The sequence below is a fragment of the Drosophila willistoni genome, assembly GCF_018902025.1.
Source record: "Drosophila willistoni isolate 14030-0811.24 chromosome 2L unlocalized genomic scaffold, UCI_dwil_1.1 Seg196, whole genome shotgun sequence".
NCBI lineage: Eukaryota > Metazoa > Arthropoda > Insecta > Diptera > Drosophilidae > Drosophila > Drosophila willistoni.
This window is the reverse complement of record NW_025814048.1, coordinates 544,316-557,286: the sequence shown is the minus strand read 5'-3', so window position 1 is coordinate 557,286 and position 12,971 is coordinate 544,316. Positions and strand designations below refer to the sequence as shown.

At 38.3% G+C, this 12,971-nt stretch overlaps 3 protein-coding genes across 4 annotated transcripts; 2 read left to right on the top strand and 1 right to left on the bottom strand.

The window, feature by feature from the left end:
• Positions 1-2,683: 2,683 nt before the first annotated feature.
• Positions 2,684-3,772, top strand: LOC6639757 (proteasome subunit alpha type-7-1B). The gene is made up of 3 exons (XM_002062836.3): positions 2,684-2,900; positions 2,966-3,195; positions 3,259-3,772. The coding sequence occupies exons 1-3, from the start codon at positions 2,799-2,801 to the stop codon at positions 3,692-3,694; spliced, it is 768 nt and encodes a 255-aa protein (XP_002062872.1). The 5' UTR covers positions 2,684-2,798; the 3' UTR covers positions 3,695-3,772.
• A 1,163-nt stretch (positions 3,773-4,935) lies between these two features.
• LOC6639758 (suppressor-of-stellate-like protein) lies at positions 4,936-5,933 on the top strand. 2 transcript variants are annotated; one of them, XM_047009975.1, is made up of 3 exons: positions 4,936-5,016; positions 5,086-5,664; positions 5,723-5,933. In XM_047009975.1, the coding sequence occupies exons 1-3, from the start codon at positions 5,006-5,008 to the stop codon at positions 5,862-5,864; spliced, it is 732 nt and encodes a 243-aa protein (XP_046865931.1). In that variant the 5' UTR covers positions 4,936-5,005; the 3' UTR covers positions 5,865-5,933. The 2 variants fall into 2 exon arrangements, with proteins under 2 accessions (XP_046865931.1, XP_002062873.1); XM_002062837.4 differs by having other exon boundaries at positions 4,937-5,016; positions 5,083-5,664.
• A 1,836-nt stretch (positions 5,934-7,769) lies between these two features.
• Positions 7,770-10,756, bottom strand: LOC6639692. Its single transcript, XM_002062838.4, has 2 exons — positions 9,799-10,756; positions 7,770-9,746 (listed from the first exon to the last, which is right to left on the bottom strand). The coding sequence occupies exons 1-2, from the start codon at positions 10,571-10,573 to the stop codon at positions 7,897-7,899; spliced, it is 2,625 nt and encodes an 874-aa protein (XP_002062874.1). The 5' UTR covers positions 10,574-10,756; the 3' UTR covers positions 7,770-7,896.
• Positions 10,757-12,971: the final 2,215 nt, after the last annotated feature.

The following is a 12,971-nucleotide window of genomic DNA, read 5'->3' as shown; positions in this document are numbered from 1 at the left end:
CAACGTAGTTGCAGTTCCCCCCTAGTTTCACTTTTTAGTGTCGAGTCTCACCTGACCGCCGGACAAAGAGTTTAATGCTGTACAAGTGAGAGCAGCTGCTACCAGTGAGTTTCAGCATCAACATCATTATCCTTATCCCCTCATTTAGTGTCACACAAATGCTGACAACAAAATCTTCAAATGCAACAAAAAAGTCAAGCGAAATCTGAGAGAAATGTAATCGTAATCGAAACAGCTTCATTTTGCTAATGTGCTTAGCTCGGAATCTACCATAGAGTTTCAGTTCTCTGTCACTTCTCCACATGCGTCTCGAGCTTCTGATGGGTAAACCGCATTGCCGTCGCATGTTTAGTATGCCACAAACGCGCAGTTTGCCATAAATTTTGTATTTAACATTTTATGACAACCGTGTGCAAAGGCAGGACTGCTGTCACAACAGAACAGAACAGGATGACCTGAAATCCAGAGAAGAGCTAGGACCAACAGCATCAACCAGAACTGGGAACATGAATCGAGCTTTTTTATTTTTGGCAGCATACTTAGTAGGATTAAATACGTGCCAATGTTATGTTACGTTATGCGGCCCTACAATCATCTTTCCACCCCACACTGGTCACGCCTTACATACCACGTTGCACCTCTAAATAAATAAATTACACAGGAATTTTAAACACAAAATGAATAGAAACACATAAAATGCAATTATATTGCCACGGTAGACAATTCAAAAAATATGTTTTATGCGGTTGCACGGTGCATTTGTTACAGAAGAAGCGAGGGAAGTTGCCAAAGTCAACGAATCCTTCTACTCATATCTGTAAGGATATACATACATATAAATATACTTATTGTTAGATAGAAATCATTTGATGTTTGAATACTTTCTTTAAATGGATGAAGTAGATTTTTGTATGACTAACAATAAGTTAATAGAAGATTAAATAGTTTGATTTCGAGCAATAGGTTATACCAAATAACCTAGAGAAAAACGATAATAACGAATTTTTAAATTTAAATCTTTCAAATTTTGATCTATCATTACATTGCAAATAAATAAAATAAATATAATTTACTGTTTACTTTTTAATCACAACTCGCATGCAGATTGGAGCATACGTTAAATGAATTTATTTAAACATTTATCAAAATTGACAACACAGAAAATGTAATTTTGCCAATAATTTAATCAAATGAATAAAACAGTTTTAATATAATTTATTTATATTTCGGTCTTTGGGCAAAATAACCTCGAGCCTTTTTTTTAAATTCATCTCACAAAATATTTTCAATATTAATTTATTCGTTTTGAAAGAACTTCAAGAGTTCTTTTAAAAGTGCTTAATATACTTGTAAATTAAATAAACATAAACATGCAACAGTAACAAGAGGAACAAGAACAACAACATGAACATTTAATTCATTAAGTAGTCATTGGCACATCAGTCGATGGGGCAAAAGAACTAAAATTAAGTATACGCAACGTTTCCAAGGCATTTTGATTAAGCACTTTAACCCACACCATTTTTATACCCGATAAGCACCGTTCACCCCAAATCGAAGAAAAGAACCTGCTTTCCTTCGGTCTAAACACAAAACGAAATTGCCTTTGGGGCAAGTTCTAGCTGGGGCAGACGCCTGATTTTGGGAGGAGATGGAGTTTCTTTTGCGTTTTGGGTTTGGGCTTGGTTAACTGGCTGAATGATTCCACGATTTGTTTGCTTCGAGCTTAATTTGTAGCGGCAAATGGTGTTGATTGTTGTTTTTCTTACTCATTCTCTGCATCTCCCGCAATTCCCACCCCGTCTTGTGTGAACCTTATTTTGTCAGAGAGCTAAAGACCAATAAACGTTGTTAGGGGATAAAGACAAGAGCAAAGGTTTTGCAGGATAGCTTCAAGTGCTTTTCAGAGAGAGAAGACTCCTAAATGCGTTGAAGTGTGTTTTTCGTGTGTGTGTGTGGGTGTATGTGAAAATTAATGATGAACCATTTGAACAACAACTGACTGACAGCGAGAGTTGAGGCTGAAGTTGGATGTGGATGATCTAACGAGAGATGAATTTTCCTTGTCATACTTAAAACCGGCGGCAGTAGACGCTTGTAGTCTGTTAAACATAGTTTAACTTATTAATTAAAGTTTTATTCTTAATTACCACGGCTTTTCGCTGTTCCCTTAACAGACCCTGGTTTGTAAAAGTTGATAAAACATAGTTTTAGTTATTAATGTTTTTTATAAATTAACACTGTGCTACTATAAGTTTTCCCTTAGTTCTCAATTCTCTCGTGGCCTTAGCTAAGCGCATTAGAAACTATGCTCCTTCATGGCAAGGCCAGTTTCTGCGTGGGGTAAAAGGCCCATGTTGGTGTTTAAACATAGTTGAGGTCCCTATTAACTTTGTAGTGCTAATACTGTTATCGTTTCGCATTTGACTAGCCTACGAAACTCAGTCAATTTAATGCAAGGCAAATGCTTTGAAATGTAGATAGACTTATTTATTTCCAGATTTTAATGTCCTCGAAAAGTTTTCAACTTAAAGAAACAAATTTCAATTCGTTTTTTCACAACTTTTATGATAAAAGTTTTAAGAACATTTGAGGTCAAAATTGAATTGTCTAGATTTATGTGATATTGAAAAAAATTATATTTTAAAAATATAATTGTAAGTACTCCTTTGTGTATTTTTTCATAGTCAATCTCCTTTGAGACTCTTGACACTATGATATTTATTTATTTTTCCAGTTGATATTATTGTAAAAATTCCAATATTGTAAAGATTAAAAGCATATTTTCTATATTGATTATGGGCGAACGTTATGATAGTGCGGTGACCATTTATTCACCCGATGGTCATTTACTGCAAGTGGAATACGCACAGGAGGCAGTACGCAAAGGATCCACAGCGGTTCGTTGATGAATCTTTCTGTAAAATTGTACCATCTCCGGTTTATGTATTTCCTGTTCTCTCAGGTGGGCTTACGCACTGATGATTGCATTTTGTTGGGTGTGGAAAGAAAGATGCCTGGTGATCTCCAGGAAGAGCGTTCAATACGTAAGATACGTTTACTTGACGATCATGTTATAATGACGTTTGCTGGCCTAACAGCCGATGCTCGCATAGTGTGTAATCGTGCCCAAGTGGAGGCTCAAAGTCATCGTTTGAATTTTGAACGACCCGTTAGTGTGGACTATATGTCACGGTAAGTAGGAAGAGGCGGCTTCTAAATATAACTATTTTGATGTTCCAATGTCTGTCATTTTAGGTATGTAGCAGAACTTCAGCAAAAGTATACACAAAGCAATGGTTGCCGTCCATTTGGCATATCGTGTTTAATTGGCGGATTCGATGACAATGGCAAACCGCATTTATATCAAACCGAACCGTCGGGCATCTGTTATGAATGGATTGCCGCTGCCACAGGGCGTTATGGTCAAACTGTGCGTGGTTTTATGGAGAAGCACAGCGATGGTATGGGCAAATCACTCGATGAGGAAACGGCCATCAAAGAAGTGATTCGCACCATGATAACAGTCACTCCAATGGGACAAAGTCAGTTCGATGTGGCCGTCCTGAAGTATGATCAACCATTGCGTATGGTGGATCGTCAAATTATAGCCGATTATGCTCGGGTGATCGAAAAACAAAATGAGCTGGAGGCTCGCCAGGCCCAACAACTCAATAATTTGACTCAATCTTAAATCCATTTATGTTTTGCCCATTGGCCTAATACTAAATGAAACACTGTCTCTTTTTGCTTGTTGTTCTTAGCAATTTAATTTTAAAACTTCCCCTTTTTCGTTTTGTCCTCCTGCTGCTGCTGTATTGGTAAAAAAAGTAATCAGGAGGAAACAAAAATCTGTGTAAAGCGGAGCAAATCACTTAATTTGTCTCAAGGGCATCTTCGTGGCGAACTGCATGGACGATGGTGAAACGCTTTACGACCAAACTGGAAAGCGAGTTAAAAAGTTTTAAGTGAAAATTGGAATTGAATTTGTGCCAAAAAATTGCATACACACATGCGTTGTGCTTACAAACACACACATAGAGAGAGAGGGGTAGTCTGGTTTTCGTGTTGGCTTGTTTTGTTACTTCAATTTTAGGTTTCGTTTTTGTGCCTTGTTTTCTGTTCGTGTTTTTTTCCTTCTCTTCCCTGGGCTATCATATACCTTTTTTTTCTTGTATGTGGACAAGCATCCAGCCTACATGTTTCAGATAGGTTAGAAACCCAGGGGGTTTAATCAAAATCTGTCTCCCTGAAGCTAATGTAAGAGAATTTGGCAAAAGAAACTCACATCAGTTGTACTAACTAGTTTCGAAAAGTAGTAAGCCCAGTTGTATTCTCTTAACCCTAATAATGAATCTCTTAGGAGACCTTTTGACGCGTTCTGTTTCTTCAGCACATCCAGACTTCATATACTTAATGGCCAACAAGATAAACGCAAAAGCAGGCAATGAAAAAAAGTAGATAAATGGCGTTCCGGAGGCAAAACAAGACACCGTTTATATTTTCTTTAATACTTTGTAATACTATAATATATCCCAATGAAAAAAAACTTAGTTTTCAAGTACACAAAGTCTTAAAATATATCACTATAACAACATAAACAGACAAATCTAAACAAACATTTGTTAAATTACAACCATAAATATTTGATCACAATAAAATTTAAATAATATGAATTTTAAAATGAGAGACGGTAAAATGTCTTGTATGATATCGTATAAGTATCTAAATCTAACATAAATTGGGCAAATTTTTATTTTATTGTGAATTTTATTAAAAATTTAAAACTGGTTTAACTATATAAGAAATATGTACACCTCCTTTAGTCTTTAATGTTAGGGGTTTGAGTGTAGCATAACACATATATTCTGACAGTAATTTTTCTCGATAGTTCCCGATGAATAACTGTAGCCATGAGTTAACATTCCCAAATGTCAATGATTGACAAATGTCAAGTAAATACTTTTACTAATTTGCAACACTTTTACTGGAGACACATACGAGAATGTCGTGCAAGTAAGTGAATTAATAAATTGTTGGATATAACTAATAACTGTAAAACTTTTTATGATTCAATTTTAGTAGTACAAATAACGATTCGTCGGCATCGGTGGTTGGCGATACAAGTTGGATCAATTGGTTTGTTGGCCTACGAGGAAAAGAGTTTCTTTGCCGTGTGCCCAATGATTATATTAGGGATAAATTCAATTTAACTGGATTGGAGACATCGGTGGTCAATTTTAGCCGCACCTTCAATTTGATTACGGAACCAGAGTTTAATACAGACATTTGGAATCATCTGTGTGAACCGGTGGCTGAGGATGCGGCAAAATTGTATGGCCTAATCCATGCTCGCTACATTGTAACAACGAAAGGCATCAATGACATGTGCCTGAAATATCATCGCGGAGATTTTGGAGTGTGTCCACGTATCTTTTGCAATCGAAATGGTAAGGGCCAGCATGTATTGCCAATTGGACGCTTCGATTACTACAGTCAGTCACATGTGAAGGTCTATTGTCCTTGCTGTAACGATATATATCATCCACGTTCACGTTGCGGCATGTTAGATGGCGCCATGTTTGGCACTAGTTTTCCGCACATGTTTTTTATGCAATTTCCTGAATTACGCCCGGAGGAGCCCAAGGAGAGTTACACACCACGGTGAGTTAACCTTTTTGTACTTTGATTCTGCTTTCTAACCATTTTTTTTTTTTGCTAGTCTTTATGGTTTTAAGCTGCACATGTCAGCCATAAATTCATTGAACACGACGCCAGAAGCCAGTGAAAAGTCAACAACTAAAAACTCTACACCGAAATCAAGTGTTCGTCGTTCAACTGGGCGTCGATTGACTTATGAATAACCTGTAGATGGCTTCAATAAAGACACTCTTATTGTGGAGTATTTGATCGATCGGTCTAAAAGCACATAATTACCATACGAGTTTTTTTCTCCATTTCTCAAGGTTCTTTTTTAACCAAGGTTGTCTTTTTGTAAAGCAAATAATTTGTTCCATTTTTTTTAAGTCGTCCTCCCGAAAATGACTTCAAGCGGTCTAAGAGTCTTCTACTTGGCGCGCAAGTAGCTTAGCCGATTTCAACAGAAATTCTAGGCATCTGGCTAAGCCAATAAGTCATGGCATGATTATTATTTACTGCTATTTGGCTTTTCATGCTTCGCCACACACTTACAATGTCGAGAGCCTTAAGCTTTCGCTTTCGCCTTCGTCTTCGCCCTTAGTACAAGATTCTTTTACACTTTTCACACTTAATTTCATTAAGTAATTTTTCATACTGCAACTTTTATTGGGTTTTAAATTGCTTGAAAGTAAAAAAGAGAACGAGAATGAGAAACGAAGAGGGAGCAAGCACTTTGTTTTACATTACAATTGCGTTGGGTATGCCAGGAATGCCACTTGCCCACTTTACGTATACGTAATGCTTTTTTCTTATTGTCTTTGGCTTGTTCTTTTGTTCTTCACCCCTTTAGAAAATTTCTTAACAATTCCTCTCACTTATTTCACACCACTTGTTGCTTTTGCTTCATTTATTAAAAATTTATCGTTTTTGTTTTGTGTGTTTGTTTGTAAAACAATTGAACTTTTTTTGTTGCCATTTGTTTCATTAGATAAATTTAAAACTTCTTTAAAAATAAACATCAAGAAAAGATTTGTTTTTACGCTTTAGTTCACTAGAGGAGGATTTTGTATTCAATTTATTGAATTTATTTATTAAGAGAGATGCCCTCTGCTAAAAGAGATTCCGGATACAAATTTTACGCCTGTACGGCCATGTGTTCAGGTGATAATAAACGGAATAGAATCAGCAGTTATTATGTTACTATGTGGTTTCAGTTTTCAGGAAAATTAACAATAGTTAGTGTAAGGCAATGCTATTAAACTTTTCTCTCACTTTTTGTGTGTAGGTAAATTTTTTAAGGTCTCTGATCGCCTGGTTGATGATAAGCTATTAATGCCACAAATTGGTTAACTTTGACAGCCGACAAAACTTTTCATTACTTTGACAAACTGATGGCCATGGCCCAGCCTTTAGTTAATTGAAGCTTTGCGCTCGACTAAGCGCCAAAGACTGCAAAGTTCTAACCGGTTACTGATTAACCCTTCGGGAGTTGCATCTTGGCGAACAATTTTTGTGGGCTTCACCGTAATTATACTGATGAGATTGCTGACCAGAAAAGAGAGAGAGAGAGAGGGATGGAGAGAGTAGCAAAAAGTGACCTCCAAGTGTTTGGGTTCATCAGCCTGGTTAACCGGGGACTAAATTAAGTTATGGTGTGGTTACGCTTGACATGTCCACTTTGCTCCACCCACTCTACTAATAAGCTAAATGAAAACAAAAATGAATGTCAGTCAGTCGCAAATTGATGAAGACGTAGACCAACGCGCGTAACCTAATAACTTTGTCCACGCATTAATTGGAATTTATGGAGCACTTTCTGGCCACTTGTCCACTGTATTCAAGTCCAGCTCCACTCTCTGCTGCTAAACAAAGCGCGTAAGCCCAACTGCCAAGTGTCACTGGATGGAAGGGTTACAAGCAAGCGACCCCTGCCTGGACCCTGGCAAATGGAAGTCGAGAGAAAGAATGGGAAAAAAAACTTTTGCGCCAAGTTTAAGTGCTTTTAAAAAACCATTAACGTCATTTCCTGTGCTGTCTGTGCCATGGCGTCGTCATAGTCTACCAATGAATCCTTTTTCTGCTGTGTGTGGGTTGTGTGGTTTTACCTTCCCCAAGCAACACTCTTTTGCTTCTCTTTATGATTTTCTATTTTATTTATTTGCTGACTCACGAAAAGGGATAAACATCGATATAAATAGAGGAATTGAAACGTAAATTTTGGAAATTGGTTGGTCTTTTTTCGTTTTAAGCGGTGTCTTATCGTTTCTTTTCGAATTGTTTAGCTTGCTCCTGCAATGGACCAGTTCCCCAAGTTCCTTTTGGATTTGGTATAGGTGCAGGAACATTTTGTCCAGAAGGCGGTCCTCCTGTAAAACCTTGAGAACGCCTTGTTTGCTGCACAGGACGTTGTGACTGGGGCAACATGGAAACAGTGCGTATGATTATTCGGGCTTGTGGAATGCCTGTAGAATTGTTATGTCCAGGAGCTGGTCCAGTTTGAGCGGGCTGGATAGTTTGGGCCTTTAAAGGTCCATCGCCCCAAGTGCCCTTGGGATTTGGGATGCCGGCAGCGCGATTTTGACCTGGAAGTGGACCACCTGTAAATCCACTTGGACGCTTGGTGGGCTGTTGAGGTTGAATGGGTTGAGCCTTTAAGGGCCCATCGCCCCATTTTCCTTTGGGATTGGGCACATCAGCGGCACGAGTTTGTCCGGGAAGTGGACCACCTGTGAAACCACTTGGACGTTTGCTAGGCTGCTTTGGAGGGGGCAGTGCCTTCAGTGGACCTTTACCCCAAGTTCCTTTGGGATCAGGAATATCGGCAGGCCGATCTTGGCCAGGCGGTGGACCACCACTAAAACCACTTTTCACAGTCTCTGCAGGTTTTGACTTGCGTTTTCTTTTCTTCTTCGAAGTAACTTCCTCTTCTGGTTCCCCACTGGGCGCAGGATTCGATGCGACCTGAATTAAAATTGGGACAGGTACAACTACATCTTCCTTGTCCTTGGGTGGTTGAGGTGGCCCTGGTGCAGGCAGCTTTTCATCAATTTTCATTCCATTGAGAACTTTACGGACCACGCTTAGCATTTTACATTTTGCATCGGAGAGTCTCAAGTTTGCCGGAGGATATGTATCAACTGGCGGCACAGGTGGCGGTCCTTTTTCTGCGCACTTCCCGATATCCACTTTCCTATTGGGTTGCATGTTATTTTCACGAAAACATTTGATGGGACATGATGAAATGCAAGGCTTATATGGTCTCTCTGCCGATGCCATTTTCTGTATCTTAATTGCGTTAAAGTAGATCTGATCACGATCATGCTCCGTGGCCTCTCGGCACTTTTCGCGCTGCTCGTATTTACGATAGGCCAAATCTGCCTTTGAGACAAAACCAGGCCAGCAATAGTCACGCAATTTACTACGCCTAACCACCTTTGCCTCTGGACGCAGATCTAGATTATTCTCACGTTGATAACGATCTGCAGCCATGGCTATGGGATAGAGAGGACGTCCGACTTCACATGATTTGTCCATGACATCGACCGCTTGGGCAAAAAAGTTCTTATCATCCTCCAGATAGGGATCATCGTTACAGGCACTAATGCGCATCAGTTCCAGACGACGTTGCTCCATGAACTCATCTCGCTGACATTGGAGAGTCTTACGTAAATCGCTCTTGATCTTTTCTTGATTACATTCTTCTAGTATTTTGAAGTGCCTATTGGCTTCGGAGTTCTTCAAACGTCTCGCAAGCTCAAAACGTTCAATTTCCTCTCGACGTTGGCGTTTCTCTCTGGCCAATCGTTGTTCTTCCAGTTGATAGGCTTTGCGCTGATTGGCCAATTCTCTTAGCTCACATTGGCGACGTTCTTCATCAACTTTGATCTCAAATTCATAACGATCTTCCTCAACGTGTTGTCTATCTTCAGTCTGACGTTTTTTGGCTTGTTGCATTTGACAAACACGCACAGCTCGAGCCTCTCGAGCGGCTATTTGATCGGCTCGCATCTGCTTCACATGGGTATTGTAGCGTGAACTTAGATTGCGACTAGCCACGAGATACACACAATTTCGACGATCATCAATCGCATCGCAAATGCGCTCATCTAGAAGTAGAGACTTAATGTATGGAAGGGATATTTTTCTACTATTACTTACGTTCTGCCCTTTCTGCCTTTTCTTTGAGCGCCTCTTTGTAGGCATTGCGTCCAAAATCATGTCGGCGTGCCCTCAATTCCTTTGCGGCCTTTTCCTGTTCGTTTATTATGCCTTGGCATTGTACTCTTTCCATTGCACCTTCGCAAAGCTCTTGCAAGCGAGTTTCATACTTATTTCGGCATCTTTTCTGCATATCACGCATCAGATCCTTACGGAATGTCTGCACTTTTGCCTTCTCTTGTGCCACCTCCTCGGCCTCAGTTGCTTTGGTAAAGGGTATCAATATCTCGGGACATTGTTGTTCATCCAGCTTCTGTTGATCGGCGGCTGCTTGAGCAATCTCACGATTAAGAGCCTCGTTATAATGTCTCTGATGGATCAAATCGCTCTCCAGTAATGCCTGATGTAGGGCTCTTGGTCCGGGCTTAAGTTGTTGCAGCATTTTATTGGCTCTGACAATGCGCTCTCTACGCAAATGATCTTGTAGCAATTTGGTCTCATTCTCCTGTTGTTGGTCTGCCTCGGGTATTTGGTACTGTATTTTTGCCTCTGCATCGGCTTTACGTTTCAAAATATTCTCCTTGAAAAAACTGCATAGATGATCGTTGCCCTCTTTCAGATATTGTCTATAACGATGTTCCTCTTCGATGGCTGCCAATTGGGCTAGTTTCTTCTCGTTCTTTGCTCTCGACTGGATGTCATCAAAGCGCTTGGCCGATATTACCACAGGACGCAACGGCTTGGTCAAGGAAGATCGATTCTTTTGTTTTTCCATGTTTTTGTTTAAAACATAAAACTAAGCTAAGACATATATTTTTTGGAATGTGTCGAAGAAATATTGTTGCAAGGGTAAATAGTATCGCCACGAATCTCTGAGTTGAAATAAGTTGCAGTCAATTTAAGAAATTTGTGTGGCTTGACTTGATTTTCGTAAAAGTAATTGGCATCGCCTACTGCTAATTATAAATCCCAAAGAATTAAATTGAAAAGTACAAATTGTAAAGAGACTATTATAATAATTATAAAATTGTAAAGAGACTATGTAATAATTATTATTAAAAATTTAAAATTATTATATTATTGTCCAGAGGATTTCATAGAGAAGTTTATACCAGTTACAATAGGGTACAATGGTATCTCTAAAGATCTTTATGGAAGAGTTTCAAGGATATATCACCGTACAACTTCTAGTAAGGTAATTGCATATCCGGGCACCATCAAATCAGGTCTGTTCCCGCTTTCAAGTAATTTTCAAATGTAAATCATCAGCAGTTCCGCAGCATTTTCGAACTTGCCTTTCCTAATTCAGGCTGAAATATTAATCGGTTTTGGCCATACATTTTCGTTTCGCTTCTAGGGTTGCCGAACTTTATAACTATAGTTAGACAATCTTTTTTTTTTATATTAAGTTACTTTCCAGCTCTTGTTAGACAAACTTATTTCAACAATTGTCGAAAAGTTAAAATCTAAAAAATAATCTGAGTGGAAAAGTTTCTACAACCTTTGATTATAATTATTTCTTTAACCAATTTAAAATCCATTTAAAAATTTTTGTTTAATATAAAATACGATTGTTTCATAAAAGCTAATTATTCAAGCACAAGTGCTTAAACATTTTAATTTTTTCATTCACACAAAATCCTTTTGACTTTACCCCAATTCCAATTTGCCATCCATCCTGAATGTGATGACCAAAAGTTTTGCCTTTGCCGCAATTAGATAAACCCCAATTAGTGCCTTTTTTTTGCCCTGCTTAATCAAATTAGGCAAAAATCTTAGTGGCCTGGCCAAGAGGGGCCCAACCAAATGGTGCAAGGAGTCAAATTCTCCAATTACAACTACAATTCTCATGCCACCCGATGAAAAAAAAACTCCCTCTCAGATGGCCAACAAATGCGAATCAAGAAAGAAAAACACAAGATATGGCAGTGGATGGGCGAAAGATCACACCAGAGCAGAACAAACTTGGCTTTCATACGAAAAGTTTCTTTTATTTGCCAACGAAAAATTACAGGGCGTGAATATGGTGGCCAGAAACTACTGTGTAGGGAGAATTGAACGAGAAGGGCAGCAAACACCGGCGATTATTGTTACAAAATGCAGCAGAGCGTGTAATTTTTTGGCCAAGGGACCACCAAAAAATGAAAAAAAAGTAGCACCAACCACCGAGAGGAAAAAAGCAAGGAAAATGTGATTCCAAAATTCACATTCAGGTTCAGATTGAGATTCAAATTGGCCAAAGAAACCGATGTCGCACAGTGGTACAAAGATGGGCAGGACTAATTCCTAACTCAAAGTATGCAAAGAGCTGGGAAAGGGCTAAAATAATTTAAAAGTAAATCAATATTATTCTTACGATCCTAGCAGATCCCGAATCAAATATCGTATAGGTTGAATAATTGTTGCTGCGAATAATCATTTTTAAGATTTTTTGTGTGTTTTAAATTTTAATTAAATTGTGGATTAAAATTGGAATTTTATAGAAATACATTCTATCTAGTTCATCTGTAGATTTTTTGTTGGTACCAGTGTGCATTATTCCTGAATTCAGGACAAGTTTGTGAACCTTCTCGCATCTCCTTCCCTTTGGGACTGTTGGCGCTCATTGCCTTGACTGTGAATGGGGGATTGGGAGAGGGAAGAGAAGCTTGGTAGCATTTTCGGGTATGGCTTCTGAAAATTGTTTTGTGAAAATTAGTTTTTAAACTTTTGTGTTCGTTTGGCGCGTTTTCTTCCAGCGACGCCGTATGCGAAATTAATTTGCATTTTTGTCATCTCGTTTTGGCATATAAAAAATCAAATTTGAATAATTTTTAATTTATTTAGGTTTATTCGCTTTTTCTTAATGCTTTTTTTACACTCCATCCCATCCGTTTTTTCTATTTGTTTGTGTAATTGAGATTTGTTGTTTTTATTTTTGTTATGGGTCATATTGTTTTTTTTTTTAAATTGGTTTCAATGTAATTGCCATTAAATTGACTTGGCAGAGTGACAGAGAGAGATACAAAGAGAGAGATAGAAATTGAGTGACTGCTTGTGAGTGAGGGAGAAAGGGGTCAACATTTTAAATAAATATGAAAACAATATTCAATTGATATTTGATTTATTTTAAATTTATTTCATATACATATATGTTTTTTGGTTTTTTGTATTTGAAACATTCTTTTCGAATT